Source organism: Choloepus didactylus, chromosome 22, assembly GCF_015220235.1.
Source record: "Choloepus didactylus isolate mChoDid1 chromosome 22, mChoDid1.pri, whole genome shotgun sequence".
Classification (NCBI taxonomy): domain Eukaryota; kingdom Metazoa; phylum Chordata; class Mammalia; order Pilosa; family Megalonychidae; genus Choloepus; species Choloepus didactylus.
In genome coordinates this window covers 27460457-27473545 of record NC_051328.1, presented here as the reverse complement: position 1 = coordinate 27473545, position 13089 = coordinate 27460457, and the positions used below count along the sequence as shown (strand labels likewise).

Genomic DNA, 13089 nt, shown 5'->3' with positions numbered 1-13089 from the left:
AAATGATGATTAAACAAAAAATGAAGCACAATAATATAATGTACATCAAGTTGGATCATTAACAGTAATTTATTTTATGTACCTACATGCTTCTTTCTTATCCCTCCCTCCTGCCTCCTGACAAGAGATAATATCTTATACTTTGTGTTTTCCATTCTGCTAAAAAAATTTAAAATACAGTTTTCATCTCATTGGTATCTATGCCTGTACAATATATTGCTTATTTTTGCTTGGTTTTGAGTGCTCTAAAAGTGGTATCATTCTGTACATATTCTTTTGAAACTTGCATTTTTCACTCAGTATTAGGTTTATAAGGTTATCAGTGCTCTTGCATGGCATATTCATTTTCATCGTTGTATAATATTCCATCATGCAAATATGCCACACATTATTTATCATTCTCCTACTGATGGACATTTGTGGTTTCAGTTATTTTGCTATTAAATCAGTGTCACTATGGATATCCCCAAAGGATTCTTTCATACACTCTTATAGCCTTAGACCTTTTTAAAATGAGGAAAGCAATCTTTTAGTGGGTTATTAAGTTGAAACTGATGAGTACCTGAGTTGCACATGTGCAGACATTTGGCTGGAACACTGATGTTTCTCATCTGCCAGTTTGGACCATGGAACCATGAGGGCCACTGCTATTGACTGTGATGTGCCTTGATCTACCATTATGTGTGATTTCTTGCAAAGAGCAAAGAAGACACAACAATCACCATTTCAGGTTGGAGGGCATTTAAGCAACAAGGAGATGTCAACACAGGATGGGGGAAATGATTGTGAAAAGTATATAATTTCTTGAGAGCCCCCTTTAAGCAAGTTGGCAAGAGTGTCTATCGGGGTTTGAAATGACCAGAGGAAAGGCCTTTTTCCAGTGCTGAAAACTCTCCAAAACAAAGAAACACAGACTGACCGCTCCTCCCCTTATCCTGTCCACTTGCCAATTGCGGAAGCACCTTGGCAGCTTCATGGGGTTATGATGGGACCAGGTTTCTTCAGGGTTTGTAAAAGAACATGAGGAAAATTCAGGTGTGAAGCAAGAGCTCAACTGTTAACAGGGATGCTGTTTGTGGGTTTGTAACGGGAAAATGCCAGTGACCTTAACAAGCCCAAGCTGTGTAGACACAGGGATTATGAAACAGAGAAGGGGCGGGGGAGGCACCAGAAGCATAAAACGACCAGCAGGTGCCCCTCACAGCACTGAACTTCCAGAGAAAGGACGAACCAAACATGAGGTGAGTCTCAGCTCGGCCCTTTCTCCCTTTTTTCTCTCTTTTTTTAATTTCATCCTTCCTCATGTACATCTTTGATCCTTATGACGGCCCAGGTATGGGAGAAGCCCACAGGAGAGATGCAAAAATATAACAGAGGACAAGTGGGCTAAATTAGAGTGAATTAAAGGGCTTAGTGGGTTGAAGCCTATCCTTTTCTGTGTCCATAAAACAGAATGCTTTCAGACTGTGCTTGTCTTTCCCAGGAAACATTACTCCAAGGAGTATCTTTTTTTTACCTTGAGGTTTCTTGGAGGGGATGCCAGGCAGTTCCCATCTTAGAATTCCTGGCATTTTGAGTATATCTATTGGCAGATTTTATTTCCCTTTTTAAAAATTTATAAGAAAGACCAATTGTGACACATTTGAGAAATTAAGGCACTTAGGTTTTATCAAAATAAAAAGATTTTTTGAAATGTTGAAATAAGACTAGAAATTTAAAATAACCAAGCAATCTCATACAGATGACATCTGTCAACAAGTTGCTTAACGGGTCAGTGTGCCCTATGCCCTGATTCCTGCACCAGTCATGCTTTCCGGAAGCCAGTCACTTAGGTAACCTTCTGGCATTGTGGAGTTTGATAGACTATTTCCTAAAAGCATATTACCATAAAATAATAGAAACAACCACGTATTTGAAATTACATATTTAAACATTTTTTATCAAGGAAAATTTTAAAAAGTAGAACAGCATAGTAAGCTCTCAAGTGCCCATCTTCAAGTTATGCTTGTGTTTTAGCAGTATCTTTAGGGGTGTCTGACAGTGGTTTCTCTTTGCTGGAGGGTTCATCTATTATTTCCAATTTAATGTTTCCCGAGTGCTGCTAGAAACCAAGCCTCCCACACCCGTGTGCCGCGTTATCTTGGTGTCCCTCTGAAGCTTTTGAATTCCCTGCAGCGTACAGCCTCTCTGGAACCTGGGTGTGCCGGGAAGCTGCTGAAGTGTGTGTGCACGTGGGTGCATCTGTGTGCGCGTGTGGCTGTAACGCAGGAGGGAGACCTGTGCTGCATTCCCTCCTGTCTTCTCTCTGCAGGGCCCTGGGAGCTGTCGTCACCCTCCTGCTCTGCGGGCAGCTCTTGGCAGTGGACTTGGGCAATGAGGCCACGGATACTACAGGTAGGGCTTTGAGTCTGGGCGGATCCCACTTTGACCCCATCAGATCTGCCCTCTCTCTTTGGGAAGTCCTAGTTCCCCCTTCTCATCTCAATCTCTGGGCTTTCAGTACCATGAAGAACATTGTGGCTTCTGCCAGAAGGGAGGGGAGACGGCCCTGCCCTTAGTTTCCATCTGGGCTGGAGGGAGGTTGATGTGCAAAGCAGCTTCCTCTTACCTGACTTTTCATGGGTCTCTGGAAGCAATTTCCAAATAGTACCTCCTCTTCATGGTTTTTTAAAATTATTTTTTTCCTTTGCAGATGACAGCTGTCCCAAACCCCCCGAGATTGCAAATGGCTTCGTGGAACACATGGTTTGCTATCAGTGTAAGGCAAATTACAAACTGCGCACGGAAGGAGACGGTAAGACCTGGACCGCTGTCTCTGCTGCTCCCGCCCCTCCCTGCCCCAGCATTTCCATGATGGGGTTAAGGGTGAGTGGCCACAAAGTCAGGGGTTTTAGATTCTAATAAGGGTTTTGCCAATAGTTTCCGTGGCCCTTTAGGCAACTTAACTTTTCTCAGCCTCAGATTTGCCCTTTTGTGAAGGGGAGGTGATGCCACATAGCCTCCCTGTCTCAGAGTCCTCCAAAAGGAGGGAAAAGAACACCTGATGATGACGGCAGTGACGTCAGGGCACGCTCACCTGGTGACTACTGCCTTCCTGGCACGTTTTAAGTGCTTCACACTCATTTGCCCCCTTAATCCTCACAGCAAATGCTCTGAAGAAGTATCACTATAATTCTCATTTTGCTGATGGGGAAACTGAAGCACAGTGAGTTTGTGTAAGTTGTTCGGGTGGCCGTGAGAGGTAGAGGCAGGGTTTCCCTGATCCCCACCCTGGGCCGCCTCGCTGGCCACAGTGCTGTCCTGCCGGGCTTAACTGCTGCCCTCAGCCCTTGGTTCCTAGAATAGTGCTCCTGCCCTCTGCACCCCCCTCTTTTTCTGCCTTCTCTTTCTTTTTTTCTAAGTCTCTCTCCACCCTAGGTCCAGACTTGATTTCTCTTGGGCTCATCTTTTTTCTTTGGTTTCAGGAGTGTATACTTTAAACAGTGAGAAGCAGTGGATCAATAAAGCCGTTGGAGAGAAACTTCCTGAATGTGAAGCAGGTAGGAAGCCAGGGGCCCTGGGAAGCAGAGCAAGGGTGGTGGTGTGCAGGGTTTAGCTGCGCTCAGAGGGACGTCCCTCCTGTTGACTTGCGTGGAGCATCTGAGAGCAAAGATTGGGGGTTCCGGGAGAACCCCAGCTGGTCGGCAGAACTGGGCAGTTATGTGCTATAAATTCTGAGTTCCAGCCGATGCTTTTTTTTATAGACCCCTCTTTACTCAGAGAAAATGAATTATTATGCTTCAGTCTCTTATAATGAATTTCAAGGAATTGTGGAAATTCATTTGTTGTGTTTAAATATGCAGTTCCCAGGTAGGGTTTCAAAATCTCAGTCTTGTTTCTTTTTATTAATTAGGCAAGAAATCAAACTGTTAGTGATGTAAATTTTTTTATAAAACTAATTATTGTAAACTATAAACATTGAAAATGAGATGAGCAGGTGTTAGGGAAAAGGCATTTAAATATCGTTAGTTCTGAAAAAATGAACAAGGCTAGTTTAGACAGTAGCTGTGGCCAGTGTACCACAAACTGGGTGGCTTAAAATGACAGAAATTTACTCTCTCACAGTTTTGGAGGCTGGAAGTCTGAAATCAAGGTGTTGGCAGGGCCGTGCTTCCTCTGAGACCTGTGGGGGAGACGCCTTCCTTACTTCCTCCAGCTTCTGATAATCCCTGGCATGTTCTTTGGCTTGTAGATACAGCTCCAATCTCAGCTTCCATTTTCACATGGCTTTCTCCTCTGTGTGTCCAACAGTCATACTGGATTAAGTGCCTACTCTACTCTTAGTATGACTTCATCTTAACTAATTACATCTGCAATGATTCTATTTCCAAATAATGTCCCATTCTGAGGTCCTGGGGTTTAGGACTTCCAAATATCTTTTTGGGGGACCCAATTTAGCCCATAACACCTCCCTTTCCCAGACTGGAAGACTCACATTTCTGCTTATAATTGTCCTGCTCTCCTTGACAGTCTGCGGAAAGCCTAAGAATCCAGTGGATCAAGTGCAACGGATCTTTGGTGGATCAGTGGATGCCAAAGGCAGCTTTCCCTGGCAGGCTAAGATGATATCCCGCAATAATCTCACCTCAGGGGCCACGCTGATCAGTGAACAGTGGCTGTTGACCACTGCTAAAAATCTTTTCCTGGGCCATGAAGATACTGCAAACGCAAAGGACATTGCCCCTACTTTAAAACTCTATGTGGGGAGAAAGCAGCTGGTGGAGATTGAGAAAGTCGTTTTCTATCCTAACTACTCTGAGGTAGACATTGGGCTCATCAAACTCAAACAGAAGGTGCCTGTTGATGAGAGAGTGATGCCCATTTGCCTATCTTCAAAGAATTATGTGGAAGTGGGGCGTGTGGGTTATGTGTCTGGCTGGGGGCGAAACAGCAACTTTAACTTTACTCAACTACTGAAGTATGTCATGCTGCCTGTTGCTGACCAAGACAAGTGTGTGAAATACTACGAAGGCAGCACGGTACCTGAAAAGAAGACACCAAAGAGCCCTGTGGGGGTTCAGCCCATACTGAATGAACACACCTTCTGTGCCGGCATGTCCAAGTACCAAGAAGACACCTGCTATGGCGATGCTGGCAGCGCCTTTGTCATTCACGACCAGGATGACAACACCTGGTATGCAGCTGGGATCCTGAGCTTTGACAAGAGCTGTACTGTGGCCGAGTACGGTGTGTATGTGAAGGTGTCCTCCATCCTGGACTGGGTTGAGAAAACCATAGCCAATAACTAACATAGGGGTATCAGGAAACTCCTGCCTGAAAGCAAGGATTCACTCTGGAGGAGGCAAACGGGATGGGGTGGATGGGGTAAAATATGGCCTGAAGCTGGAGGAAGCCAGCCCAGTCTTGCTGAGTCAATCAATAAAGAGCTTTCTTTTGACTCATTTCTGTGTTTTTAGTCTTGGGCTTTTTAAATTCTCTTATTTATGGTACAAGGGCTGCCAAGTGGTAGACTCTACTGGGAGTATGGCCAAGAAACTCCCAAGCTAGCCGGACATCGCTAAGGTGACACCAACTGTTCCACCTTGGGGATCAGGCTCATTGATTGAGTGCCTACTGAATGCCTCAGTCAGTGATTGTTGTTCTCCTTTTACAGATAAGGAAACAGACATAGAAAAGTTAAGTGATTTGCTGAAAGTTTAAAGTTATTAAATTGCAAGGCTGAACCTTGAACCTAGGTCTGTCTGAAGACAAACCCTAAGCTCTTTCACTGCAACCTCCTGCCTTTTCAAAGGGAACTAGGAGAAAAGGTTCAGGGCTGGTCAGGAAGATGCTTCCCCAAAGTGGGATGAAACAAAACATCCCAATGTGGGGTGACACAGTACCTTATCTTCTATGCTCTAATGTACCAGCACTCCAGAAAACAAAGATGGTAGAAAGGTAGGATCTCTGGACTTCTTGGTCCAAATAATGTCTTAGTCACAAATCTGTGAGTGCTTTAAGCTCCCTGGTCATTAGTTCCCCAGTCTCTTCCATGAGGGGCTTAAACCAGACAATCTCTAATGTCCCTACCAGCAATAATGTTCTGGGACTCCATCCAGAGTAGGGGGTCTCTTCCTCGGCAGGAACTGCATTTCCCACTTGGAAGAAACCTGGTGTTCACCAGTAATCAAATGTGAGTTGTCTGAGTCTTCTGTCTCACAAAAAATAAGGGTCTTGCTATTAAGAGTCCCCCAGAAGAAAGGTTCCAGAACCCTGGTAAATAGGATGCTCTTCTAACTGAACTCTTCTTTCTTTTTGGAATAATATAAGCTTTCAGTACACTGAACTGCCAACATATCTTCCTATCCTGCTAAAATATGGCCTCTCCTTCTCATGGTGTAAAAGGCCACCCGATGTCACTATGCTCTCACCAGGATCTGGCTTCACTGTGAAGTTCTCCTCACATGCACCCTCCAGAGCCACTGTTATATTTCAACCGTTTAGAATGAGTGGACAAACGAAGGACCCAGATCGATTATTTTAGAAGCTGTGAGGGATATGCTGTCTCTTAAAAAAAATGGCCCAGAAAGCCATGGGTTATACCTCTTTTTCTTGGTAGTATCTTTAGCACTAGGCAGTTCCTCAGTTTTCTTGACAAATAATATGATTGTACTAAAATGGCCTCTGGTCACTGGGCAGGAGGAAAAAGAGAAAACTCTGGGTCACTAATCTTTGCCTTCCTCCCTGGCAGCACCTCCTGCCCTATGATCTTGCCCTTTGGGTTTCAGCAACATTGAACTCTGCATTGTTCTCGCAACACTCCCAGCTGTCTCTGGCCGGGCGTTCTTTCCTCCAGGGCCCTCTCCTCAAATGCGCTTCCCTTTTCTGCACAGGTACCTCCTACTCTTCTTTAAGACTCAGGCATTACCTCCTCTAAGAAGCCTTTTTCCTCCTGCCCATGAGTCCTTTTTGTTTATGTCGCATCCAGCACAGGACAGGGCATACAACATGTACTCAATAAATACTGGAGGACTGGAATGCAAGTAAGATAGGAATAATAATATAAATCAGGACTTCAGATAAAGATTTCCTGAAGACCACAGGAAGAAATATATGGGAATTTTACACAGGCAAGTTCTGAGAATTTACCAGTATCTGAGCACTTACCATACAACAAACACTGTGATTTGGCTATAACAGAAAACCCCAACAGTGACTTAGGCAATGAAAATGTTTATTTTACATAAGAAATGTGGAAGGAGGTGGGTCTAGAGTTTACTCAGCACCTCTATGCTCACTGGGGACCCAAAATCTTTATTGTCCTACTCAGTACATTGATTTTTATCCCAACGCTAGTTGCCTCATGGACCTAAGATGGCTACTGCAGCGACACATCATGATTACAATCAGAAGCAGAAAGGGAGAGAAGGCAGAAGTGGTAGAAAAAGTTTTTTTTTATTCCTGAAGTGGCTCTCTCCTTTTCAGGGAAGGACACAGGAGCACCCAGCAGTCTTCCCCTAGGCTGGGTTAGCCAGAACCAGCTCCCCGGGTCCCTCCTCAGGGCAGGAGAGGTGAGGAAAGGAAGCACCCGGCAGAGGATGGCCTTGTGACGGCGCCGCCCTGAACAGAACTGGGCCTCTGCCGCCAAGGGGGGTCAGTGGCTGCCTGGTCCACTGCGCTCAGGCTCTGCCTGCATTCTCTCATCTTCAAGGGCCCCTGTGGGGTTTTGGGCAGAGCAGTAATTCGCCCAAGTGGCAGCAGGTGGTGCTAGGGACGCTGGAAGAACAAGGATTCTTCTTAAAGCTATTAAAACAGGAAAATAAGGACAGTTCTAACAATTCTGACATCTCTCTTCAGTCTTGAGCCCTAGAAATACAATTTTCTCCCTCAAAAAGAGGCAGAAACTCTGACTTCTGGGGGAGATCTGCTCCTCCTTATGAAGGGTAGTTAAGTTTTTGCTCTGCTCAAGTTGGATGCTAGATGGTGAAGGTTTAAGTTCTTACTTCCTGGGCAATTTAATAACCTAAAAGCTAGTAAAATGAGTAAACCAGGACAACATTTTAAAAGTTTGAGCCAGAAAGGGTCCAAAATAAAACAAACTTGCCTGCTATCAGTAGAGAATTATTCCAAGAGAAACCTGGGAAAATTAGGACTAAAGACAGGAACACATGGGGAATATGAGTGCAGGAATGGGCAAGGTGTGTGTGTGTGCATGCACGAGTGCATGCAGCGAGGGTAGAAAGAAAATACATAGTTTTGCTTCTATGGGAACTGACTTCCCATTCTAAGAGTGTATCAAATGAGCATGATTAAATCAAATTGTACTAGCTAATGTTTTGGAGGATTCTGTATTCTTAAGGAATAAAGAAAAGCACAATATAAAGAGAAGTTAAAAACATCACTCTGCAGAAATTTCATACTGTCGACTTGACTGCTCCGAGGTTCGCAGGCAGTGGAAATGTAGGCACCCCACACTGTCAAGAGTCCCAGAATGATCTTTTACTCAGGGTGGGTATTTTTTCTACATGTCAAACTTCTTCTCTGCTGGGGCACTCTACATTTCCAAGGACTCCAGAAAAACAGCACAGCTGCATTCTGGTACTGTTTCAAGATGTGTCCATCTCTTCAACTTTGAGAGCAGTTAATGTACTAAATGTCTTGATAGAGAAGGTCATATTTGGGAATATTCTTGGGATCAATAGGGCTTTGAACAATTAGTTTTCCCCTCATTGCTCCTCGATAGATTACTTCAATCAAATCTATGAAGTCTTGTTTGGTCTTGAAACTTCCCACAAACTTAGTGTGATCTGGAGACCTAGACAGCAGAGAAGAGAAACAACCTTTTCAGAACTTTGAATAATTACTTGCTGATGACTTTTAAGATAAACAAAAGGGTAGAAGCTTTGCTATTTTGTTCTTGTCAGGGAGACTTTAAACATATAGCCCAGCAATGATTTTTCCATTTGCGATTATAGGGCCCAACTGGAATATGACAGGCACCAGCGCTGGGGGCCACTGGGATAGGATGAAAGCTCTGTTATGGAAAAAGCGTCTGCTTCCAAGATCTATTTAATCACTTCTTAAATCATTATCAAGTAGAATTCACTGAGGGTTGGCATGGGCACAGTTTGTTTGTTGTTGCTGTGTTTTTTTTGCTTGGCACTGTGTAAAGCACATTCAACTAGTAATGTTCCCTTACACTTTCAAGTGGTGGATATTAGAAAATTGTTTTTTTTTTTTTCTATGTATTACAAACATTAAGTATGTTTATTGCAGAAATCTTCTACAAGTAAATAAAATCACCAGAGAGGCCAGAGATCACATTTTGGTGTATATCTTTCCAATCTATGTATGTATGTGTGTGTGCATATTTGTGTGCATGTGTATTTCTTTTTTCCCAATAATGGGAATCATACCATACAAACTATTTTGTAATGTGCTTTTCTCAACTAACATATATTTCTTTCAATGTCATTAAATATGCAATGACAACATATTAAGTTGATACCTAGAATCCCTCTGTGGACATCTAGGTACTTTTTAAGTATTTTCCTTTCTAAACAATGATGGGATGAACATCCACACAGCAAATTTTGCCCAATTTCATGATTATCTCATTCAGGTAGATTCTGTTGGGGATTGAATCATGTCCCTGACAAAGGCATGTTCAGGTCCCAACCTCTGGTCCTGTAGGTGTGAACCCAGTTGTAAATAGGACCTTTGAAGATGTTATTAGTTAGAGTGTGCACAAATGGAAAAAGAGTGGGCCTTAATCCAACATGGCTGAAGTCCTTATAAGCAAAGGAAATTGGACACGGAATGAGAAGCCATGGGAACCAGAAGTTAGAGTTCAACAGAACCTGGAAAAGAAAGGAGAAGATGCCACCACATGCATTGCCATGTGACAGAAAAGCCAAGGACTAAGGATTGCTGGCAGCCAGCCCTGGAATGCCACAATCTTTGGGGGAGAAAGCATCGCCTTGCTGACACTTTGTTCTTGGACTTCTAACCTCAAAACTGTGAGCCAATAAATTCCTGTTGTTTAAGTCAACCCATTGTAAGATAATTGCTTTAGCAGCCAGGAAAGTAAAACAAATTCCTAGAAATGCAATGGCTGGGTTAGAAAGTTTAAACACTTATAAGGCTTTTACAACATAGTGTCAGAAATTGCCCTCTAGAAAGGCTGTAACAAATTAATACTTGTATCAATTGTGTTCCACACGAAGAAATAACTTGTACTTTAAAACAGATGCGGATGAAGCAGGTACGTAGATCTAGGCAAGAGGATAGCTCAGCCACAGTAAGAAATGAAAAGAATTATGGATATAGATATACCTCCAGAAATACTGCAGGCTTGGTTCCAGGCCACTGCAGTAGAGTGACTATCCTAATAAAGTGAATCACATGAACTTTTTGGTTTTCTCAGTATATATAAAAGTTATGCTTACCCTATACTATAATCTATTAAGAGTGTAATAGCATTATGTCTTAAAAAATGTATATAATTTAATCAAAAAATACCACATTGCTAAAAAATGCTAACCATCATCTGAGCCTTCAGTGAGTTGTAATCTTTTTGCTGCTGGTGAAGGTCTTGCCTTGATGTTGATGGCTGCTGACAGATCAGGGTGGTGGTTGCTGAAGGTTGGGGTGGCTGCGGCAATTTCTTAAAATAAGATGACAATGAAGTTTGCTGTATTGATCGACTCTTTCTTTCATGAAAGACTTAGCTGTAGCATGTGATACTGTTTGATAGCATTTTACCCACAGAACTTCTTTCAAAATTGGAGTCAAACCTCTCAAACCCTGCTGCTGCTTTATCAACTAAGTTTATATAATATTCTAAATCTTTTGTTTCATTTCAACAATGTTCACAGCATCTTCACCAGGAGTAGACTCCATCTCAAGAAACCACTTCTTTTGCTCATCCATAAGAAGCAACTCCTCATCTATTCAAGTTTTATCATGAAATTGTGGCAACTTAGTCACATCTTCAGGCTTCACTTCTAATTCTATTTCTCTTGCTATTTCTACCACATCTGCAGTTACTTCCTCCACTGAAGTCTTGAACCCCTCAAGGGTTGGAGTCAACTTCTTCCAAACTCCTGTTAATGTTAATACGTTGTCCTCTTCCCATGAATCATGAATGTTCTTAATGGCATCCAGAACGGTGACTCCTTTCCAGAAGGTTTTCAATTGACTTTGCCCAGACCCATCAGAGGAATCACTATCTATGGCAGCTAAGCCTTATGAAATGTATTTCTTAAATCGTAACACTTGAGAGTCGAAATGACTTCTTGATCCATGGACTGCAGAATGGATATTGTGTTAGCAGGCATGAAAATAACATTAATCTTGCTGTACATCTCCACCAGAGCTCTGGGGTGACCTGGTGCATTGTCAATGAGCAGTGATATTTTGAAAGGAATCTTTTTTTTTTTCTGAGCAGTAGGTCTTAACAGTGGGCTGAAAATATTCAGTGAACCATACTGTAAACAAATGTGCTGTCATCTAGGCTTGTTGTTCCATTTATAGAGCACAGGCAGAGAAGATTTAGCATAATTCTTAAGGGCCCGAGGATTTTTGGAATGATAAATGAGAACTGGCTTCAACTTAAAGTCATCAGCTGCCTTAGTCCCTAACAAGAGAATCAGCCTGTCCTTTGAAGCTTTGAAGCCAGGCATTGACGGCTTCTCTCTAGCTAAGAAAGTCCTAGATGGCATCCTCTTCCAATATAAGGCTGTTTTTAAAATTGAAAATCTGTTGTTTAGTGTAGCCACCTTCATCAGTGATCTTACCTAGCTCTTCTGGACAACTTGCTGCTGCTTCTACATCAGCATGTGTTGCTTCACCTTGTACTTTTGTGCTATGAAGATAGCTTCTTTCCTTAAACCTCATGAACAAACCTCTGCTAGCTTCAAAGTTTTCTTCTGCAGTTTCCTTGCCTCTCTCAGCCTTCAGAAAATTGAAAAGAGTTAGGGCCTTATTCTGGATTAGGCTTTGACTTAAAGGAATGTTGTGGCTGGTCTGATCTTCTATTCAGACTATTAAAACTTTCTCTCTATCAGCAATAAGGCTGTTTCCCTTTCTTATCATTTCTGTATTCCCTAGAGTAACACTTTTGATTTCCTTCAATATTTTTTCCTTTACATTCACAACTTGACTAACTGGTGCAAAAGGTCTAGCTTTTGGTCTATCTTGGCTTTCCACATGCCTTCCTCACTAAGCTTAATCATTTCTAGCTTTTGATTTAAAGTGAGAGATGTGTGCCACTCTTCCTTTCACTTCAACACTTAGAGGCCATTATAGCATATTAATTGGCCTAATTTCAATACTGTTGTGCCTTAGGGAATAGGGAAGCCAAAAGAGAGGGAGAGAGACAGGGGGACAGCCGTGGCTGGAGCAGTCAGAACACACACAACATTTACGGATCAAGTTCACCATCTTGTCTGGAGGTGGTTTGTAGCTCCCCGAAACAATTATAATAGCATCATCAACGATCACTGATCACAGATCACCACAACAGATATAATAATAAGGAAAAAGTTTGACATATTGCGAGAATTACCAAAATGTAGTACAGAGACATGAAGTGAGCACATGCTATTGGAAAAATGGCGCCAATAGACTTGCTCAACACAGGGTTGGCCAAAAACCTTTGACTTGTAAAAAAAATGCAGTATCTGTGAAGTGCAATAAAGAAAAGTGCAATAAAACAAGGTATGCCTGTACATTCAATAATAAATACTAATATTTTGGGATGCTGACTGGATGGAGTGGAAAGCATTAAAGTAGACTTTATTTTACTTATTCTTGACATGCTTTGTTGAAGAAGTATGACTTCAAAAGTCTTCTGAGTGGCAAAAGACAGCAACTTCCCCCATCTCACACCTTTATAAAAAAATTAACTCAAAATAGATCAAAGACCTAAATATTAGGGCTAAGACCATAAAACTCTGAAGAAATTGTGGGGAAATATTTTAAAGATCTTGTGATAGGAAATGGTTTCCTAGACCTTACACAAGCACAAGCAATGAAAGAAGAAATAGATAAATGGATCTCCTCACAACTGCATACTTTTGTGCCTCAAAGAATTTTGTCAAGAAAATA

General features: G+C 42.3%; 2 protein-coding genes across 2 annotated transcripts in view; one reads left to right on the top strand and one right to left on the bottom strand.

The window, feature by feature from the left end:
- Window positions 1-1164: 1164 nt before the first annotated feature.
- On the top strand, window positions 1165-5441 carry LOC119518940 (haptoglobin-like). Its single transcript, XM_037816386.1, has 5 exons — window positions 1165-1241; window positions 2312-2394; window positions 2693-2794; window positions 3465-3539; window positions 4510-5441. Exons 1-5 carry the CDS (start codon window positions 1237-1239, stop codon window positions 5286-5288), a joined length of 1044 nt encoding a protein of 347 aa, XP_037672314.1. The 5' UTR covers window positions 1165-1236; the 3' UTR covers window positions 5289-5441.
- A 1764-nt stretch (window positions 5442-7205) lies between these two features.
- Window positions 7206-13089, bottom strand: part of TXNL4B (thioredoxin like 4B) — a 13006-nt gene continuing 7122 nt past the window's right edge. Inside the window, exon 4 of the mRNA XM_037816012.1 lies at window positions 7206-8794. Coding sequence (XP_037671940.1) covers window positions 8629-8794 — 166 coding nt within the window. The 3' untranslated portion in view covers window positions 7206-8628. The remainder of the gene's footprint in view (window positions 8795-13089) is intronic.